At 44.1% G+C, this 19,751-nt stretch overlaps 1 protein-coding gene and 1 non-coding gene across 2 annotated transcripts; one reads left to right on the top strand and one right to left on the bottom strand.

Annotated features, from left to right (window-relative positions):
* Nucleotides 1-12,915: 12,915 nt before the first annotated feature.
* LOC125588446 lies at nucleotides 12,916-13,278 on the bottom strand. The gene has a single exon (XM_048759787.1). The coding sequence runs from the start codon at nucleotides 13,276-13,278 to the stop codon at nucleotides 12,916-12,918; it is 363 nt and encodes a 120-aa protein (XP_048615744.1).
* A 4,626-nt stretch (nucleotides 13,279-17,904) lies between these two features.
* Nucleotides 17,905-18,011, top strand: LOC125589431. The gene has a single exon (XR_007325620.1). It is a non-coding gene; the product is annotated as a small nucleolar RNA R71 (small nucleolar RNA).
* Nucleotides 18,012-19,751: the final 1,740 nt, after the last annotated feature.

Genomic DNA, 19,751 nt, shown 5'->3' on the forward strand with positions numbered 1-19,751 from the left:
ATGAGGAAGCACCAAGCACATCATCCATCATCATAGAGAAAAATCTTTGCTTTGATCCAGGCACAACTTCTACGCCTTTGCCTAAAGAGCACTGTGAGAAACTTTATTTACTTAATTCTCTGCCTGAAATGTTTGTTAAGATCAGTTCTCCTGTTGTAAATCGTTTTGGTTTTGACAAAGTTAAAAAATTTTGTGTTTCAAATTCTGTTTTTGATAACATGATTCATTCTTTTGAGAAATTTGAACTTGACGGAATTCTTGATCAAAAACGTTTTCAAAATGGCAATGACATCCATTTTGGATTTGTTTTGAGTCTTGATCAGTTTTTGAAACATAGCAAAAGTTTTGATCATCTTGAAAAGTCATTTGAGCTTGATTTGCAACAGTCTGATTTTTGTGCTAGAAAATCGTTTGATTCATCTGTCTTCAAAGAAAATGACTTTAATCTGAGCCCTTATAGACATGAACTGATCACTGGTAATTTATTTGCATCCACTTGTGCCTTGGACGAATTTTTGGTTAAGAAGTTGCTGAAACAAAAATCACATAGAGCTGAAACCGATTTTATTTTTGATTCTGTTTTGAAGCTTGATAACTTGTGTGTTGAAACTGATAAACCTTGGCATAATTTGAAACCAATGTTTGAAAATTGTGTTGTCTTGAGCTTTGATGTCATATTGGTTTACAACACATTCTTTGATGATTATCCTAAGAGCTTGGATCATGTTCTTGATGTCCTAAGGATAGAGAAACTCTTTGATTATTTCTCTCGCAGATTTGATGTGGTTTCCCTAGTTGTTTTGAAAGTACAGGATAAGTATGATCAGTTCCCAGAGAGAGAAAGCACTGGTGAACGCCAAAGTTCTTATGTATCAGGGACATGGAACTGGAAGTACTTGAGGAAAACAAGTCCAAAACTCCAAGGAAGTTTATGTCCCTACTTTTCCTTCATTGAATTTTATATGATTTTAAAATTCGTTTTCTCTTATTCATTTCCTTTTGATAGAGGTGAAATGGATTTGAGGTCAAATCCTTTTCAAGAGGGAGGGAATGATGCGCCCTTGAGTAGCGCACCGGGCAAAACAGACATGCATGGCTTGATCATGGAAAGCAGTAATGATATATGTTCATTGTTTGACTCATATCTTCAAACAAACGAGTCCTCTTCGCATGAAATCACTTGGAGAATGTTCTCAACTCAATTACGGAGCTCCTTGAAGAAGAATCAGATCAAACGGAGTTCATATGTGATAGTTATGCTATTTACAAATCAGGTGATCTTCAGTTCTCGCGAATTCAGACCACCCGAGAAGCTCGAAATGGCTAACCTTCTTTCTGATGAACCAACGGTCAATTCAATCATGACAAAGGTTATTATTCATGTTCTAAATGTTCAAGAAAGCATTGGGCTTGATGGTTTTCAAAAAGATTCAAAAACGAGCTTGTTTGGGCCAAATGGAGAAACCGATAAAATATTGGCTAAGGGAAAAGATGGATTTCGACCAGGCCTCAAAGGGACATGTCTTGGCCCATATCAGGAGTATATTCTTCACCTTTCAAAGTCCTGGTCGTGGCTATATGAAGAGGTAGTCCAAGTTTCAGTCAAAGACTTTATTTAGTCAAGTCTTTGTTTCTATTTCCAATGTCTTGTTTTTAGCACATTTTTCTTTGGATCTCTACAACTTGTAATCCTATAAATAAGGCCTTAGAGCCACGAAATAAAACAGATTGTTTTTCCCTTTTTATGAGTTTCTCTCATTGTTCTTTGTTTAGAACACTTCTTAGTTTCTTGGTGAGGTTATCTCCAAGTTTCGATCCTTCTTTTGTTGGACCGGTGCGTCACATCCGGCAACGATCGAAGTCTGGTAGTATCTTTGGGCTATTCCGCAACCCTTAGTGTCACCCCTCGATCCATCAGTTCTCAATCCCTCGGATCTGAGTTCATATCAACCTTACCGAAAGAGTGATCCCGTTTTGGGCGTATCAAGTGGTATCAGAGCCACTCTTCCGGTATCTCTTTTCATTTCATCTTTCACATCTCCATCTTCTTCAAACACTTCTTCTTCTACCTTTCTTGAATCCGGGCCCCTCATTACCATCCATTTATAAAAAAAAAAAAAAGATTTACGATTTGATTCAAAAAAAAAAAAAAAAAAAAAAAAAAAGAAAAAGTTCAAAGTTTGTTTTGTGGATTGGTGGTGGAAGAGAAAGCCTGCTGGCTGAGGAGAAATCCAGCCTTTGAGGTGGTTAAAACGGATTTCAAAAATCAAAAATCTCTTATCTATCTATCTTGAGAAAAACCTTTTGTTTGCTTTGGATCTACCCATTGGGATTCTTGATTTGTTCTCTTAGAACCTTGAGGAGACTCTTGAGTGACCACTAAAATCTTAGAGAAACACTTGTGTGGGTGAGATCAAACACTTGAGAGTGTGAGGATTATTTTATCTGTTAACCCTTTTGTGTTGAGTAATTTTTCAGGATAAAGATGTTTGGTCTTCACAAGGGAAGTAGCAAGAAGAAATTCCAGCGAGAGGCTAACTTTAAATCTTCATCTCAAAATTCATTGAATGTTTTTGATGATTTTGTTCCTGTGCAGGAAAGACTAGCCCAAAGAAGACCACATAAGATGCCGAACAGGAGGTGCAAAGAGCAGTTCAAAACGTCCAAAGGCGAAGTTGATCCAAAAAGGAAACATTTTCAGTTTGATGTCAAACAACTTTGTGATAACTTTGTGAAGGGTGTGGACAAAGCCCTCAAGGACTTCAGCAAGAGCCAAAAGAAGAGCACATCCACACGTGCCCCAGTAGCTGAGCCATCAATTTTCATCAGTGAAAAACCCAAAGGTAAATCTGAAAACAACGTTGAAGATCTAAAAGATTTTTCAGATTTTTACCAATTTTTGATAAGTATGATGAAGAGCTAATGGAAAGTTGGAACACTTGTGAGGATGAATGTGATCTTCCTTCTCCAAAACCTGATCTTATGTTTGATATTGATAATGAAGAGAATAATGGACTAACCTGTTTTGAACCGGAGCATCCGAGTAGTCTTGTTCTAGTTTCACAGGTTTTTGAGGAAGAACCATTGAACTACCAACATCAAGGACCACGTCTTGAGACTAGGAGACCCTTGGACAATGATCTTAGTCCCATCTTTGATGAAGAAGACGAGCTTGATCCAATCTTTGATGAGGAAGCACCAAGCACATCATCCATCATCATAGAGAAAAATCTTTGCTTTGATCCAGGCACAACTTCTACGCCTTTGCCTAAAGAGCACTGTGAGAAACTTTATTTACTTAATTCTCTGCCTGAAATGTTTGTTAAGATCAGTTCTCCTGTTGTAAATCGTTTTGGTTTTGACAAAGTTAAAAAATTTTGTGTTTCAAATTCTGTTTTTGATAACATGATTCATTCTTTTGAGAAATTTGAACTTGACGGAATTCTTGATCAAAAACGTTTTCAAAATGGCAATGACATCCATTTTGGATTTGTTTTGAGTCTTGATCAGTTTTTGAAACATAGCAAAAGTTTTGATCATCTTGAAAAGTCATTTGAGCTTGATTTGCAACAGTCTGATTTTTGTGCTAGAAAATCGTTTGATTCATCTGTCTTCAAAGAAAATGACTTTAATCTGAGCCCTTATAGACATGAACTGATCACTGGTAATTTATTTGCATCCACTTGTGCCTTGGACGAATTTTTGGTTAAGAAGTTGCTGAAACAAAAATCACATAGAGCTGAAACCGATTTTATTTTTGATTCTGTTTTGAAGCTTGATAACTTGTGTGTTGAAACTGATAAACCTTGGCATAATTTGAAACCAATGTTTGAAAATTGTGTTGTCTTGAGCTTTGATGTCATATTGGTTTACAACACATTCTTTGATGATTATCCTAAGAGCTTGGATCATGTTCTTGATGTCCTAAGGATAGAGAAACTCTTTGATTATTTCTCTCGCAGATTTGATGTGGTTTCCCTAGTTGTTTTGAAAGTACAGGATAAGTATGATCAGTTCCCAGAGAGAGAAAGCACTGGTGAACGCCAAAGTTCTTATGTATCAGGGACATGGAACTGGAAGTACTTGAGGAAAACAAGTCCAAAACTCCAAGGAAGTTTATGTCCCTACTTTTCCTTCATTGAATTTTATATGATTTTAAAATTCGTTTTCTCTTATTCATTTCCTTTTGATAGAGGTGAAATGGATTTGAGGTCAAATCCTTTTCAAGAGGGAGGGAATGATGCGCCCTTGAGTAGCGCACCGGGCAAAACAGACATGCATGGCTTGATCATGGAAAGCAGTAATGATATATATTCATTGTTTGACTCATATATTCAAACAAACGAGTCCTCTTCGCATGAAATCACTTGGAGAATGTTCTCAACTCAATTACGGAGCTCCTTGAAGAAGAATCAGATCAAACGGAGTTCATATGTGATAGTTATGCTATTTACAAATCAGGTGATCTTCAGTTCTCGCGAATTCAGACCACCCGAGAAGCTCGAAATGGCTAACCTTCTTTCTGATGAACCAACGGTCAATTCAATCATGACAAAGGTTATTATTCAAGTTCTAAATGTTCAAGAAAGCATTGGGCTTGATAGTTTTCAAAAAGATTCAAAAACGAGCTTGTTTGGGCCAAATGGAGAAACCGATAAAATATTGGCTAAGGGAAAAGATGGATTTCGACCAGGCCTCAAAGGGACATGTCTTGGCCCATATCAGGAGTATATTCTTCACCTTTCAAAGTCCTGGTCGTGGCTATATGAAGAGGTAGTCCAAGTTTCAGTCAAAGACTTTATTTAGTCAAGTCTTTGTTTCTATTTCCAATGTCTTGTTTTTAGCACATTTTTCTTTGGATCTCTACAACTTGTAATCCTATAAATAAGGCCTTAGAGCCACGAAATAAAACAGATTGTTTTTCCCTTTTTATGAGTTTCTCTCATTGTTCTTTGTTTAGAACATTTCTTAGTTTCTTGGTGAGGTTATCTCCAAGTTTCGAACCTTCTTTTGTTGGACCGGTGCGTCACATCCGGCAACGATCGAAGTCTGGTAGTATCTTTGGGCTATTCCGCAACCCTTAGTGTCACCCCTCGATCTATCAGTTCTCAATCCCCTCGGATCTGAGTTCATATCAACCATACCGAAAGAGTGATCCCGTTTTGGGCGTATCATCACCCCCATGGGCGAGTATGGCCCGCGCCGAGGTCACCTCGCCCAGGGGCGAGGACGACCCGCGCCGAAGTCACCTCGCCCATGGGCGAGGACGGCCTGTGCCGAGGTCACCCCCATGGGCGAGGATGGCCCGCGTCAAGGTCACCTCGCCCATGGGCGAGGACGGCCCGCGCCGAGGTCACCTCGCCCATGGGCGAGGACGGCCCGCGCCGAGAGCACCTCGCCCATGGGTGAGGACGACCCGCGCCGAGGTCACCTCGTCCATGGGCGAGGACCGACCTCCTGTCCCGAAACCGTGCATCCTCGTCTAAGTTCCCGTAACGCGATCCTCGGGCCCTTGGACGCATTACCCATGTCTCGTCTCGTTTAGGATTATCAAATAAAGACTTCGGGAAAGGTTATAAAAACTTGGTCATCGAAATGGATTCCTACCTGCCGTATAAAACGGCTACGGTTAGCTTGAACACCAGTTGTCTTAACTATACGGGGAATCAGAATCCTTTCGAAAAAACCAACGGTTGTTTCTTAGGAAAAATTGTAAAAACGTCCAAGTCCCAAAACGGTCCAAAGGGGCCTGAACCGCGGCTAAACGGCCCACTTACGATTTTAGAGCAGAATTTAGCCCAAGGCTGATACGGTCTATTTTTGTTTCGCAGGAAAAGATAAATGTCAAGTTTCCGAAGATAATCATGAAGAGTGACGAAAAATGGAAAAGCCCATCTCGCGACGAATCCGGCCCAGGAAAAGGCGCAAACCGGCCTAGAGAGAGTATATAAGGAGGGCTTAAGGCGAGGAGCAAAGAAGAGCTTTCTCAGAGCAAAGAAGAGCTTTCTCAGAGCAAACTTAATATTTAGAGCAATTTAGGCATTTTTCCGTTTTTACTATTGAGCTGCGACTCGACTAGGTTAGAACTTAGGTGGCTAGACTAGCGAACGTACCGACAGCTCTCGTGGCGTAGGATCTTACCTGTTGTCAGTGTTTTTAAAACCGGACCGGAAGCTGAACCAGAAATATTTTGGGTCACGGTTCAATATGGTTCGACCGGGTCAAACCTGGTTCAATAATATGGTTTAATATTTTTTTAGTATGTAAATATAAAAGTAATATTAGTAAACATGATGCATAGTTAAAATATAAATCAATTTTGAACATAAAATATTATAAATATAAACTATTTTCTTGTTTATATGGATGATTTATAGATTTTCGATAGTTTTAGTGGTTTTTATTGGTTTAATAACTTTGAAATACAATCCGGCTATGTGGCCGGTTCATGGTCGAACCAATTACTAGACCAATCCGGCTATATAACCGGTTCACGGTCGAACCCGGTCCAACCATCGGGTCGGTCCGGTTTTAAAAACACTGCCTGTTGTTCACGCTCAAACGCGAATTCGAAAATAAGACCTCTTTGTTCTCTTTTCTCTCTTTTACGATTTATTACTTTAGGCTCTTCCATATTGATTGTGTTGTGCGTGGCCCAGCAGATAACCGGGACCTTCAGGGAAGGCTAGGTTAGCTTGGCTTTCCACCGATTAACAAATCTCGACGGTGTGAATTCTGGTTCCCACAGTTTGGCGCTAGAAGGAGGGGATACGGATCTATCTCTCATGCAACCGCGCACGCTCAGTCAGGTATGCTGATATCTCATGATTTTAATGAGTTTCAGATTTATATTCTAGCTTATTATGATTATTTTAGGTTGCATTTAGGTCTTTATGTTGCATTTGCATACTCATTTGCATATCATAGGGGTTGGAATGCACATTTAGAAGTTTTGGGCAACATTGGAAGGTTATTGTTGCAAATCAAATACTTTTGGGTCAGAAATGAAAGAAGGCGAGAATCCAGGGACCGAAGTTGAAAATGCAGAAATTCGGTGGGCTTAAATTGCACAATCAAAAGTTAAGGGGCTAAAGTAAGGATGTTTCTGCAATTTACAAAGTTGTAGGCTCTTTGTAACGAACCAAAAGTGCGAGGACCTGCTGTGCAAAATGGAAGAAATCCACCATTGGAGGCTACGGCCTTTCTTCCTCACGTTCTCTTTGACGGCGACGACCAGTACAGCCACAGTGAAGCTGACCACGGCCACGGTGGAGCTGAGCCCGGCCTGGAAAAGAGATCCCGTGGTGGAGAAGCCGATGACGAGAAGCGACGAAGAAGCTTGGTCGCGTTGAAGCTCCGTTGACGGCGAGGCTGATTCCAGCCACGGTAAGCAAGACGACGTCGCCGTGGAAGCTTGGTCATGTGTGGTCGCGGCTTGGAGGAGAGCTGAAGCGGTCGGGATGTATGATTGGAGCTCTCGGCCATGACGAAGCTTGAAGCGACGACCTCCACGAGTTGTAACCATGACGGAGGAGATGAACTCGACGACGCGGGTTGGAGGCTCGCGGGACCGTGAACCCGCACGCACGCCAGGAAGAAGACGCGACGTCTCGACTCGGGGAGAAGGACGCGGGAAGCCGTACCCGCTCGCATGGAGTTGGCGATTTCAACTCGGGTAGCGTCTTTGCCTTAGTGGAATTTTAATGTTTTTAAATTGCTTTTTAGACTTTTTAATGTAAATCATTAGGTTTTCTAAGGACATATAAATATTCTTGTAATCCCAAAGTTGGGAGGATGATCTTATTTTCTATCTAATCACAAAAGAACTTTGAGTTGAAAGATCTAATCTTGATCATAAGTTCTTATCTTTGCTTGATTATCTTGCTCTCTAATCATGTTTAACCTTGAATCATCCATGGTTTTGGGGTTATTCATGTCTATTAGTGAGTAGACTAATCTTGGATTCATGGGCTAGGGTGATTAGAGAAGATCTAGGGTGTTTAGTGTTAGATTTACTTGTTTCCTTGCTTGTTGAGGGTTCTCAATGCTATTTTAGTCATGTTCATACTAAAATAGATCTCTAGGCATTTCATGCCCACAAGGTGTATGATGAAATGCCTGAACCAACTCTTCAATGCTTTTAGCTTGCTTTACCTAAGAGATTAGTTGCTAAAGGAGTTAAGATTGTTATTAGACTTGTTCTCCATGTTTGTTTTAGTAACATTCAACCTAAGAGATTAGATGCTTGAGTTGCTTTACCAAAAGAACATTCATCTAGAGATAGAGCTTGTTTAGCTTAGTGTATAGGCATAAGGAAAGTGTTTGATTGATATCTTGCCACCCTTAGATTGGATCTACATCACCCAAGATCAAATGTCTGGCCCCATGAGTCCTCTTGCTTCAAATTGAGAAAGAAAAATCATAACTTTATTGCATTAGCTTATTAGTTCTTAGTTCATACCATCTTAAAACCGGATCGCACTTAGCTTAAGCATGAACTTGCATTCCCTTTGCTTTAGAATCACTTAGGATTGGTTCGACAATCTTTTATACTACATTGATTTGATCTTAGACCCTTGAAAAGTCTTGCATCATATGCCGATCGATGCTGGTAAAGACAAGCAAACGCACGACAGGGTGAAAGAACTCTAGCTGGAAACATATCCACGGTCATTACGAACGCCGTGATACTGGACCAGATAAAATAAATGTTCGCCTCCGCTCAGAAAAAGTCGGAAGAACAAGGAAAGCTCGTGGCCTCTCTCACGAAACAGGTGGAAACCTTAACGGCGAAGGCCAAGAGTAAAAACCCGCGCGGGGCCACAAGAGCCCGCAGCGGCAGAAGACTCGATTTCGAGACTCTGAGCGATCGGGCCACACGGGCAGACAAGGATTCTTCAGGTCAGAACCCTGACGAAACAGTCCCGCTAGGGGCACAACCGACCTCGGAGAACCTTCCACCTCCTGCCGGGAGCAACGAAGGAGGCGATTTCGAGCGGATCGATCTGGACATAAGCGACTAGTCCGATCACTCGGACAGAGGTGCCGACGTCCATCCGAGAAGAACGCGAAGCCAGTCCACTCGGCAGGACGCGTCGTTCGAAAAGCCCATGATAGAGGAAGAAGAAAACCTCTATTGGGTAGAGCAGGAAGAACTGGCCGAGAATCAGGCTCGGATCCACCGCAGCCAACACCGACTGGCTCGCAAGGCTGCTAGAAATCCTGATGAGATCCACGATCTCCGCAAGTACATCGCAAAAACTGCGGCAGAAGTCAAGGCGGTAAAGTCGCAGATTCACCACGCGACAAGCGCTGCACCCGAGATCAACAGACTTCTCGAGGAAGCGCGGAAAACTCCGTTCACTGCCCGAATCACGGAAACTAACATCTCAGATCCTTGGAAGATCAAAATTCCCATCTACGATGGCACCACCGACCCGAAGGTGCATCTGCAGTCTTTCCAGATCGCGAAGGGAAGGTGCAAACTCAAGGAACGCGAACGAGACACTGGCTACTGCCTCCTCTTCGTCGAAAACCTCAAAGGAGCCGCGCTTGAATGGTTTTCTCATCTGAAACGAAACTCCATCGGAAGTTTCCGTTAGCTCGCCTCGGAGTTTCTCAAACAGTATTCCATGTTCATGGACAAGGAAACCTCAGACGTCGACCTTTGGAGTCTATCACAAAGAGAAGACGAACCACTCCGCGAATTCATGAACAGGTTCAAGCTGGTAATGGCAATAGTCACTGGAATCAGCGACAAAGTGGCAGTCCACACTTTGCGGAAAATTCTCTGGTACATGTCGAAACTCTGGCAATGGATATCCCTTGAAAAACCGAGAACAATCCAGGACGCTCTTCACAAGGCAACAGACTTCATCATGATGGAAGAAGGGATGAAAGTCCTCTCCCAGAAGTACAACCCGCAGAAGACGTCCGCGAGAAGGAAAAACCCTCGTAACGACAGGTATGTCCACCACGAGGGAGAAAATCTCCAGGGCGAGCATAATTACGCTATCAACTCCGAATAGGGAAAGACTTCCGAAAATACCTGGACCAGGAACCAGTTCAAGGATAATATTTACTGCAAGTTCAACCAGACCAGAGGTCATTCCACTATGAACTGCAAGGTTCTCGGCGCAAGGCTTGCTGCGAAGCTCCTCGCCGGCGAAATTTCGAAGGTCACAGGCATAAAAGACCTCCTCCCGGATTCCGATCGCCCTCCTAAAACTAATAAAGAGTCCCCCGAAAATGACACCAGCGAAAATCAGTCGGGCGAGAAACGCGGAAGGAGGTAGGATGACAGAGGAAACGACAGAAACCGTCGAAGGGTGAGCATGATCATCGGGGGATCGCAATTCTATACGGTTCAACCTCGTCAATCAAAGCTTATGGACGGAAGGCTGAGACGAGTTCAAGCTGGCCGGCTCGGTCCCCAACCGACGACGCCCCTAACGGCACGATCGTCTTCGAAGAGCGGGAAACCATCAGAATCGACAAACCTCACTGCGACCCATTGGTTATCGATCTGGTAATCCGAGACCTGGAAGTAGGAAGGATCCTTATCGACACGGGAAGCACAGTCAACGTCATCTTCCGCGATACCCTTCAGAGTATGAACATTGAACTCGGAGAAGACGTCCCGGAACCAAAACCTCTCACCGGTTTCTCAGGTGCAACGTCAATGACCCTCGGATCAATCAAACTCCCAGTGATGCTAAAGAGGTGACGAAAATCATTGACTTCGCGGTAGTCGATAACCCGGCCATCTACAATGTCATCATGGGAACTCCTTGGATCAATGCCATGAAAGCGGTACCATCGACTTACCACCTAGGCATCAAGTTCCCAACTCCAAACGGAACAGTGGTAATCTGGGGATGTCAAAAACAGTCTAGGCTCTGCTTCTTGGCCGAGCATAAACTACGACCCGCACCGAGGTTACCTCTCCCATGGGCGAGGACGACCCGCGCCGAGGTCACCTCGCCCATGGGCGAGGACGGCACGCGCCGAGGTCACCTCGCCCATGGGCGAGGACGGCCCGCGCCAAGGTCACCTCGCCCATGGGCGAGGACGGCCCGCGCCGAGGTCACCTCGCCCATGGGCGAGGACGGCCCGCGCCGAATTCACCTCGCCCATGGGCGAGGACGGCCCGCGCCGAATTCACCTCGCCCATGGGCGAGGACCGACCTCCTGTCCTGAAACTGTACATCCCCGTCTAAGTTCCCATAATTGGATCCTCGGGCCCTTGGACGCAATACCCATGTCTCGTCTCGTTTAGGATTATCAAAGAAAGACTTTGGGAAAGGTTATAAAAACTTGGTCGTCGAAATGGATTCCTGTCTACCGTAAAAAACGGCTACGGTTAGCTTGAACACCAGTTGCCTTAACTATACGGGGAATCGGAATCCTTTCGAAAAAACCAATGGTTGTTTCTTAGAAAAAATCGTTAAAACATCTAAGTCCCAAAACAGTCCAAAAGGGGCCTGAACCGGCTAAACGGCCCACTTACGATTATAGAACAGAATTGAGCCCAAGGCTGATATGACGGTCTATTTTTTGTTTCGCAGGAAAAGATAAATGTCAAGTTTCCGAAGATAATCATGAAGAGTGACGAAAAATGGAAAAGCCCATCTCGCGACGAATCCGGCCCAGGAAAAGGCGCAAACCGACCTAGAGAGAGTATATAAGGAGGGCTTAAGGCGAGGAGCAAAGAAGAGCTTTCTCAGCAAACTTAATACTTAGAGCAATTTAGGCATTTTTCCATTTTTACTATCGAGCTGCGACTCGACTAGGTTAGAACTTAGGTGGCTAGATTAGCGAACGTACCGACAGCTCTCGTGGCCTAGGATCTCACCTGTTGTTCACGCTCAAACGCGAATTCGGAAATAAGACCTCTTTGTTCTCTTTTCGCTCTTTTACGATTTATTACTTTCGGCTCTTCCATATTGATTGTGTTGTACGTGGCCCAGCAGATAACCGGGACCTTCAGGGAAGGCTAGGTTAGCTTGGCTTTCCTCCGATTAACAAATCTCGACGGTGTGAATTCCGGTTCCCACACTATTGGCCGATTGCTTGGTGCATGGAGGCATCTGCAAGGCAAATAAAAGTTCTTTTATCTGATCCATTCTCGGTTGCATAGAAGAAAAGGAATCAAAGTAATCAACTTTTACGAACTATTCCGTTTTCTTTCCAAGCAACCCGTTTTCAACAAACCAGAAGAACCACTCGCCGAATCAGAACATTTCAACTTAGCACAATCACAATTCATATGTTCAATGTATATCAAAACTGCGATTCTCTAGGGCTAAGAGACAAAAAGGTCCACTTCTAAAAATCCTAACAGCAAAGGGGGGTGGGGGGGGGGGGTCGAACCAAGCTATTTCTAACAATAATCGAACTATCAAAATCGTTCAGAAGGGTGAGCTTTTCAAACCGAAATCGCGATTGTATGGTGATTGCTGAGCCTCTTACCGCGATAATCGGGGCAAATGAACTGGAACAACAGAGAGAACTTGAAAATCCAATTGGATTAGAAGCAAGAATCACTTAAAAATTTATGATTTGGTGATAGCTTCAAAATCGCAAGAGAGAGAGCAGTGTACAGCGGAGTGAAAAAGAGGAAAGTGGAAGGGTGGAGCCTTAAATAGGCGAAATTCTAATCATTCTCCTTTATTTCTCCAATATTATTATTATTTTCTTTTATTGTTTTTGGGTCCGGAACACTTACCTGGAACAAGCGATGGGTTGTTCCACCAGGAGAACAGTCATGTGGTTGTTCTGACTGAAGTGTCCGTTTTTTTTTTGGTCCAAACTAAATCTGAAAAAAATAAAATAGACTATAGAAAACAATATATACTCTCACCAGTGGGTTGTCTCCCACCAAGCGCTTAGTTAAAGTCATTAGCTTGACTTGGCTCAGCCGATCAGGCTGATGGGGGATCGCTTTAGGGGAATTTCTTCGCCCTCTGCGATAGTGGAGTCAGCAAGGTAGTGCTTAATGCGCTGACCATTGACGACGAACTCGTCTCCCTTTCTGTCCAGCAACACAACAGCTCCGTAAGGTCGAACTTCCTTGACAGTGAAGGGTCTGGACCATCTAGATTTCAGCTTGCCTGGGAACAGCCTAAGTCTGGAGTTAAAGAGCAAAACCTTATCGTTTGGTTCGAAACGTCTTGCAATGATTCGCTTGTCATGGTAGGCCTTGGTCTTCTCCTTATAAATTTTAGAGCTCTCATAGGCGAGGTGCCTTATCTCTTCCAGCTCATGGACTTGGATCATGTGCCTCTCAATTGTTGGCTTGATGTAGTAACTTGACCGCCCATGCAGCCTTGTATTCGAGTTCGACAGGAAGGTGACAAGCCTTACCGTAGACCAGGTGATAGGGGGTGGTCCCTAGCGGCGTTTTGTAGGCTATTATGTAGGCCCAGAGAGCATCATCCAGCTTAAATGACCAGTCCTTGCGCGAGGTATTGACAGTTTTCTGGAGAATGTTCTTGATCTTCCTGTTGGAAACTTCAACCTGTCCACTCGTCTGGGGATGATAAGCGGTTGCCACCTTGTGTTTCACCCCATTCTTCTTCAACAGGCCCTGAAATGCCTTGTTGATGAAGTGTGTTCCGCCATCGCTAATGACCACTCTAGGCACCCCAAATCTCGGAAAGATGATGGAGCTGAACATCTTGGTCACCATTTTTGCATCATTAGTGGGACTCGACATAGTCAACGGCGACGAGGATGTACTCGTTCTTGAAGGACGAAGGGAATGGTCCCATGAAATCGACTCCCCAACAGTCAAACACCTCAACCTCTAAAATGTAATTCTGAGGCATCTCATTCCTCTTGCTGACGTTCCCAAGTCGCTGGCATGCATCGCATCGAGCTATGTAGGTGTGAGCGTCTCTGAACATAGTTGGCCACCAGAAACCTGATTGAAGGATTTTTGAAACCGTTTTGAATGTAGCGAAGTGGCCTGCGTAAGAAGAACCATGGCAATGATGTAGGATCCCTGGAATATCTGCATCTGGAACACACCTTCTGAATATGCCATCCTTGCAATGTTTGTACAAGTCAGTTCATCCCAAACATACTGCCTCGCTTCTCTTAAAAATTTCCTCTTCTCGTTTCCAGTGAACTTAAGTGGTTGCTTTTCAGCAGCAAGGAAATTCGCAATCTCAGCAAACCAAGGGAGGTGAGAGTACTGCTTTTGGATCGCGGCTACTGGTTGTTCCGTTACGCGAGAACAATCGGATGTCATGCTCAGAGGTTGTTCCGCGAAGCGCAGACCAATCGCGTTGACGTGTTCTACTGTGTGTTCTTCATCAAGAGCTGTGTCGTCCTCAATCTTCATTTTGGACAAATGATCTGCAAACCCATTCTCGACTCCCCTCTTGTCTTTTATCTCAAGATCAAATTCTTGAAGAAGAAGAATCCACCTCAACAATCTCGGTTTTGCATCTTTCTTTGTGAGCAAGTACTTAAGAGCAGCATGGTCTGTGTGCACAATCACCTTTGATCCCACCAGGTAGGATCTGAACTTCTCGAATGCAAAAACAATATGCAGGAGTTCCTTTTCAGTCGTAGCGTATCTGTAATGAGCTTCATCCACGTTTTTGCTTGCGTAATAGATTACATGAAGTTTCTTATCTTTGCGTTGTCCAAGGACTGCTCCAACTGCAAAGTCGCTAGCATCAGTCATGATCTCAAAGGGGAGATCCCAGTCTGGCGGTTGTACAACAGGTGCGCTGACTTGAGCTCCTTTGATCGTGTGAAACGATGCTAAGCCCTCGCTGTCGAAATCAAACTTGATCTCTTTGCAGAGCAGTCTGGTGAGTGGTCTCGCTATTTTTGAGAAATCCTAGATGAACCTCGTGTAAAACCCTGCGTGACCCAAGAAACTTCTGATAGCTTTCACAGTTTGTGGTGGTTGCAAGCTCATCATCACCTCGATCTTTGCCTTATCCACCTCAATGCCTTTCTCGGAGATCTTATGCCCTAGAACAATCTCATCTCTGACCATGAAGTGGCACTTCTCTCAATTTAGCACTAGATGTTTCTCCTCACACCTTTTGAGTACACTGCACAAGTTTGACAAACATACACTAAAGGAGCTTCCATAGACACTGAAATCGTCCATGAAAACCTCCATAATGTCTTCAATGAGGTCAGTAAAGATCGACATCATGCAGCGCCGAAATGTTGCCGGCGCATTGCACAGGCCGAATGGCATTCTCCTGTATGCGTACGTTCTGTATGGGCATGTGAACGTCGTCTTCTCCTAATCGTCTGGATGGATAAGGATCTAAAAGAAACCTGAATAACCATCTAAAAAGCAGTAATATGGGTGGTTAGCCAATCTCTCAAGCATTTGATCAATGAAGGGAAGTGGAAAGTGATCCTTTCTAGTGGCTGCATTAAATTTTCTGAAATCAATGCACATGCGATGTCCTGTCACTGTTCTAGTAGGGATCAATTCATTCTTTTCATTTGTTATAACAGTGATCCCACATTTCTTAGGTACTACATGAACAAGGCAAACCCACTTACTATCAGATATGGCATAGATCACCCCTGCTTCAAGAAGTTTCATTATCTCTTTCTTAACAACATCTTTTAGATTCGGGTTTAACCTCCTCTGATGTTCAACAGAAGTCATTGATTCATCTTGTAGGTGTATCCAATGCATGTATAAATCAGGTGATATGCCAGGTATGTCAGTTAGTGAATATTCTAATGCCTTACGATACTTCCTAAGCTCACACAAAAGTAATGCAGTTTTCACATTATTGAGTTCATTGTTCACAATGAAAGGGTAAGTGGAATTCGGACCTAAGAAAGCGTACTTGAGCCCTTTGGGAAGGGGTTTTAGCTCAACCTTGGGAGCCTTTAACTCGCTCCAGGGATCATCAGATAGGTTCATCGGAACAGAGGAGTTCGGTAAATGGGTCGCTCCAGTTGGAGTGTTCTCGTTCTTGTTGCTCTCTTCCCCCAGTTCCCCACCATTCTTCCCATACTCCTTGCGGAGTCAAGCATCTTAGCATACCCATCTGCGTCAACGTTCTCGACACTCTGCTCGGCCTCAGCTCTTACTAGTGCAAGCTCGAGTGGAACTTCTGTAAGAATCTCCTCGATCATCCCTTCGCGAGGTTGTAGCGGATCAATCCCTCCATCCACCTCGAAGGTCTGTCCATCCAGCATCGGCTTCTTTAGCAGCTCATCCATCTCGAACTTCATGATTATATCCCCCAGATGGAGATCAATCTTCCTTGCCGCACATCAATGATGGATCCAACAGTACATAGGAACGGTCTTCCTAAAATGAGAGGATCTTTGGATTCCTCTTCTAGCTCTAGAACTACGAAGTCTGCTGGAACAGAGGTGTTCCCGACTTTAAGTTGGAGATCCTCTAGAATACCAACCGTGGACTTGACTGATCCATCCGCAAACACCAAGGACATCCTAGTTGGTTTAAAATGTGTGTATCCCAGACGTCATGCTACAGAGTAGGGCATGAGGTTTACGCTGGATCCCAGATCAACCAAGGAACATGAGAAAATTGTCTTCCCAATTTGGATAGGGAGGACGAACTTGCCAGGGTCTCCTCGCTTCTTTATCTGCCTGCTCTGAAGCACTGCGTTGCACTCCTTAGAGACAGTCATGAATTCTCTCTCCTCTGATATTTTTCCTGAGATCAATCCCTTCATAAAGCTGCGCATGGAGGGCATCATCTGGATCGCATCCATCAAAGGGAGTCAGACGGTTAGGTCCTCCAGCATCTTTCTGCACTTCATCTCCTCTTGGTCCTTACGAGTAGCCTTTGCTGGAATCGGGTAAGGGACTTTAGGAGTGTATTGGCGAGCAGGAACATGCTCTGGAATCGGGCGGACAGCCTCAGCTAGTTGTTCTGGTCCTGGCGAATTGGTTCCAACTGTTGGTTCCCTCTCCTTCTCAGCTTCCGGGGCATCGGCTGGTGGTTGTTCTGACTCTTTCTGCTTCCCCTTCTCAGCCGCAGTGAACCTCTTCTTTACCGGCTCAGAGAGTTGCTTTCCACTTCTCAACTCGACCGCGTTGCACTCCTTAGGGTTTTTATCGGTTTTCCCAGGTAGAGTACCTTGTTGCCTCTTGACGCTCTCAGCAGTCTGAGCAATCTGAATGTCCATCTGCCTCATATGACTCGTGACATTGTCGTATTTGGTGCTCAAATCGCTGAACATATGGTTCATTCTGGTATTGATCTCAGTAGTAACCTGGTTTAGAGCCTTCCCTTGGAGTTGTTGTCCTTGGAGCAGTTGCTGCAACATAGCTTTTGTCTCATCTTGCGGAACAGCGACAGGGGCGGAGGTAGCTGGCTGAGTGTTATGGTGTTTCGGTATCTGAGGTGGATTGTTCTGCGGTTGGGTTAGAACATAGATCCGGGGTTGGTAGTTCTTTTGATACCCGGCATACTGACCTTGGTTACTCTGAGCAGGATCAGCTGATTTGTCTTGCTTAGGCCAGAAAAGCTGTGGGTTGTTCCTCACATTAGGGTTTGGGTGGTAGTTTTTGATCTGCCATCCTTGCCCATTCACGTAGCTTACCTCTTGCTGATCGTCTCCTGATATTTCAGCATCAAACGCCAGGTCACCGGCACTCTTCTCAGGAGCTGCTTCTTCCATTATGAACACTTGGCTTTGGTTTCCCTTAAGCAGTTGATCTACCTTTGCAGCGAGATCATCTATGCTGTTCACACTCTTCGAGCGGTCATGCTCCTTGTTCTTGTTTAGTGAACTTGAAGCCATGTTCTCAATCAGCTCGAATGCACCAAGTATGGTTTGAGTCATGAAGTCTCCATTACTCGAAGAATCAAGGGTGTTTCGAAACTCGTAGCTCACTCCATCATAGAACACCTCCAATATATAGTCATCGTCAAACCCATGGTGCGGGCATTCTCTCTGGTACTCCTTGTACATCTCCCAAGCTTCATGGAAAGGTTCATCGGACTTCTGCTTGAAATTGGAGATCATGTGCCGAAGAGCCGCGGTTTTAGACTTCGTGTAGAAGTGGCTAAGGAACGCTGATCGGACCTGGTCCCATGAGGTAAGAGAACCGGTCGGCAGAGATTGGAGCCGGCGAGAAGCTTTCCCTTCAAGAGAGAATGGGAACAGCGTGCATTTGAAATAGTCTGGTGGCACTCCGTTAGAGCGAGAGAAATTGCATATTCTCTCAAAGGCTTCGATGTGATCCATCGGGATGTCACTAGTGAGACCGCTGAACGTGCTCTTCTGCACCAGACTTATCAGTGCAGGTTTGATCTCATAGTCTTGCCGAGTGCAAGGAGGAGGGTTGATGGGGGAGAGGTTAGTAGCGAAGTTCCGCGGAAGGTTCCGCTCCCCAATAGGAGCACCACGCTCTTCTCGCGCGGCGTTCTCAGCTGCTTCTTGAGCAGCTTGTTGCTGATTTTGGATGGTCTGCTGCATCTGCAACATCTGTTGTTGCTGAGCCTTCATTTGTTGTTGAATGATTGTCAATGCAGCAGTGAGGTCATCCTGATTGCCGTGATCACCCATGTTGGTGTAGGTTGTTCTCAGCTGTTGACGGTTCTGTCTTTCTAATCTTGCGAGTTCGCCGTTGGTCAGTTAATGTAGTGGTCCTTGTGCGTTGCTCCGAGTATGTCTACTGGTAATGCACTTGGATCATCTGTTCCAACAAAGAATTGAAAGCAAGTTAGATATCTCAGACTAAATATTAATCGAAAAATAAAGGTAAAAGCCTAGTCCCCGGCAACGGCGCCAAAACTTGATACACTAAAAATGAATCCTTGCTACTGTCAAGTTAACAGTGGTGATTGTAATATTTGAGATTCAATCCAGAGGACCAGTTTACTCTTTACTCATATGAGTTCAATATTAAGCTGGGAAACAAGTGGGGTTTTTAAATCAATGGTGACGCAAGTAATTAGAATACCTAGAGATTCAAATTCGATTTAAATGAAAGCTGGCTTAGGGTTATTCATCGGGTGTCAATGCGGAACCGAACAACTATTCAAGTGTAATGAGGTGCAGTCTAGAACTCGGATCACTCGGCTAGAACAATCCACTATCGTGGACTTGTTCCCTTTGCTGATCAGTCTTGAGTCCTAAGCTCTCACTTGGAACATAACGCGATAACAAGCTCAGAGATCAGGTCCGATTAGTTCACTTATTTCCCTAATATCTACTCTCGCTGATTAGGGACATGAAGCTCATTCAATATATGTCGATTTATCTCCTAAGCGGTTAGCTAGGTGATTAAACTAGAGATCGAACATTAAGTGACCAATTCAATGCAAGCAGTAAGAACAATATGAATGAAGAACAGTTAAGATCACTTATTTGTGTTCAGCTCATGCTATTGACACCCTATAACCCTAAGCAAGCTTATCCGACTACTCAATCATAAAGCAAGATGACGAAGACATGGTTTCTGAATAATACTGCATATAAAATAAAGTAGAAAGACAAGGGTTCAGGATGATCTTCTCATGAAAATGAGAGATTGAGCCTTCTCCCTTACAAGTTGCTCAATCCAAATCGTTCTAGGTCTCTCGTAAAACTAGCGTAAGTCAAATAGAAATAATAGCCTCCGCTTTTTATATGGAGGCGCCCGTGGTAAAGAGAGAAGAGATGAAATCTAGGGAAAACTTCCGAAATTGGAAGTTTCCTTAATGATCGGGAACAGTCAGACGCTTGTTCTCTTCGGGAACAACCTTTGGATTGATCTAACTGGCTGTTTCGCAT

This window comes from Brassica napus, chromosome C6 (assembly GCF_020379485.1).
Source record: "Brassica napus cultivar Da-Ae chromosome C6, Da-Ae, whole genome shotgun sequence".
Classification (NCBI taxonomy): domain Eukaryota; kingdom Viridiplantae; phylum Streptophyta; class Magnoliopsida; order Brassicales; family Brassicaceae; genus Brassica; species Brassica napus.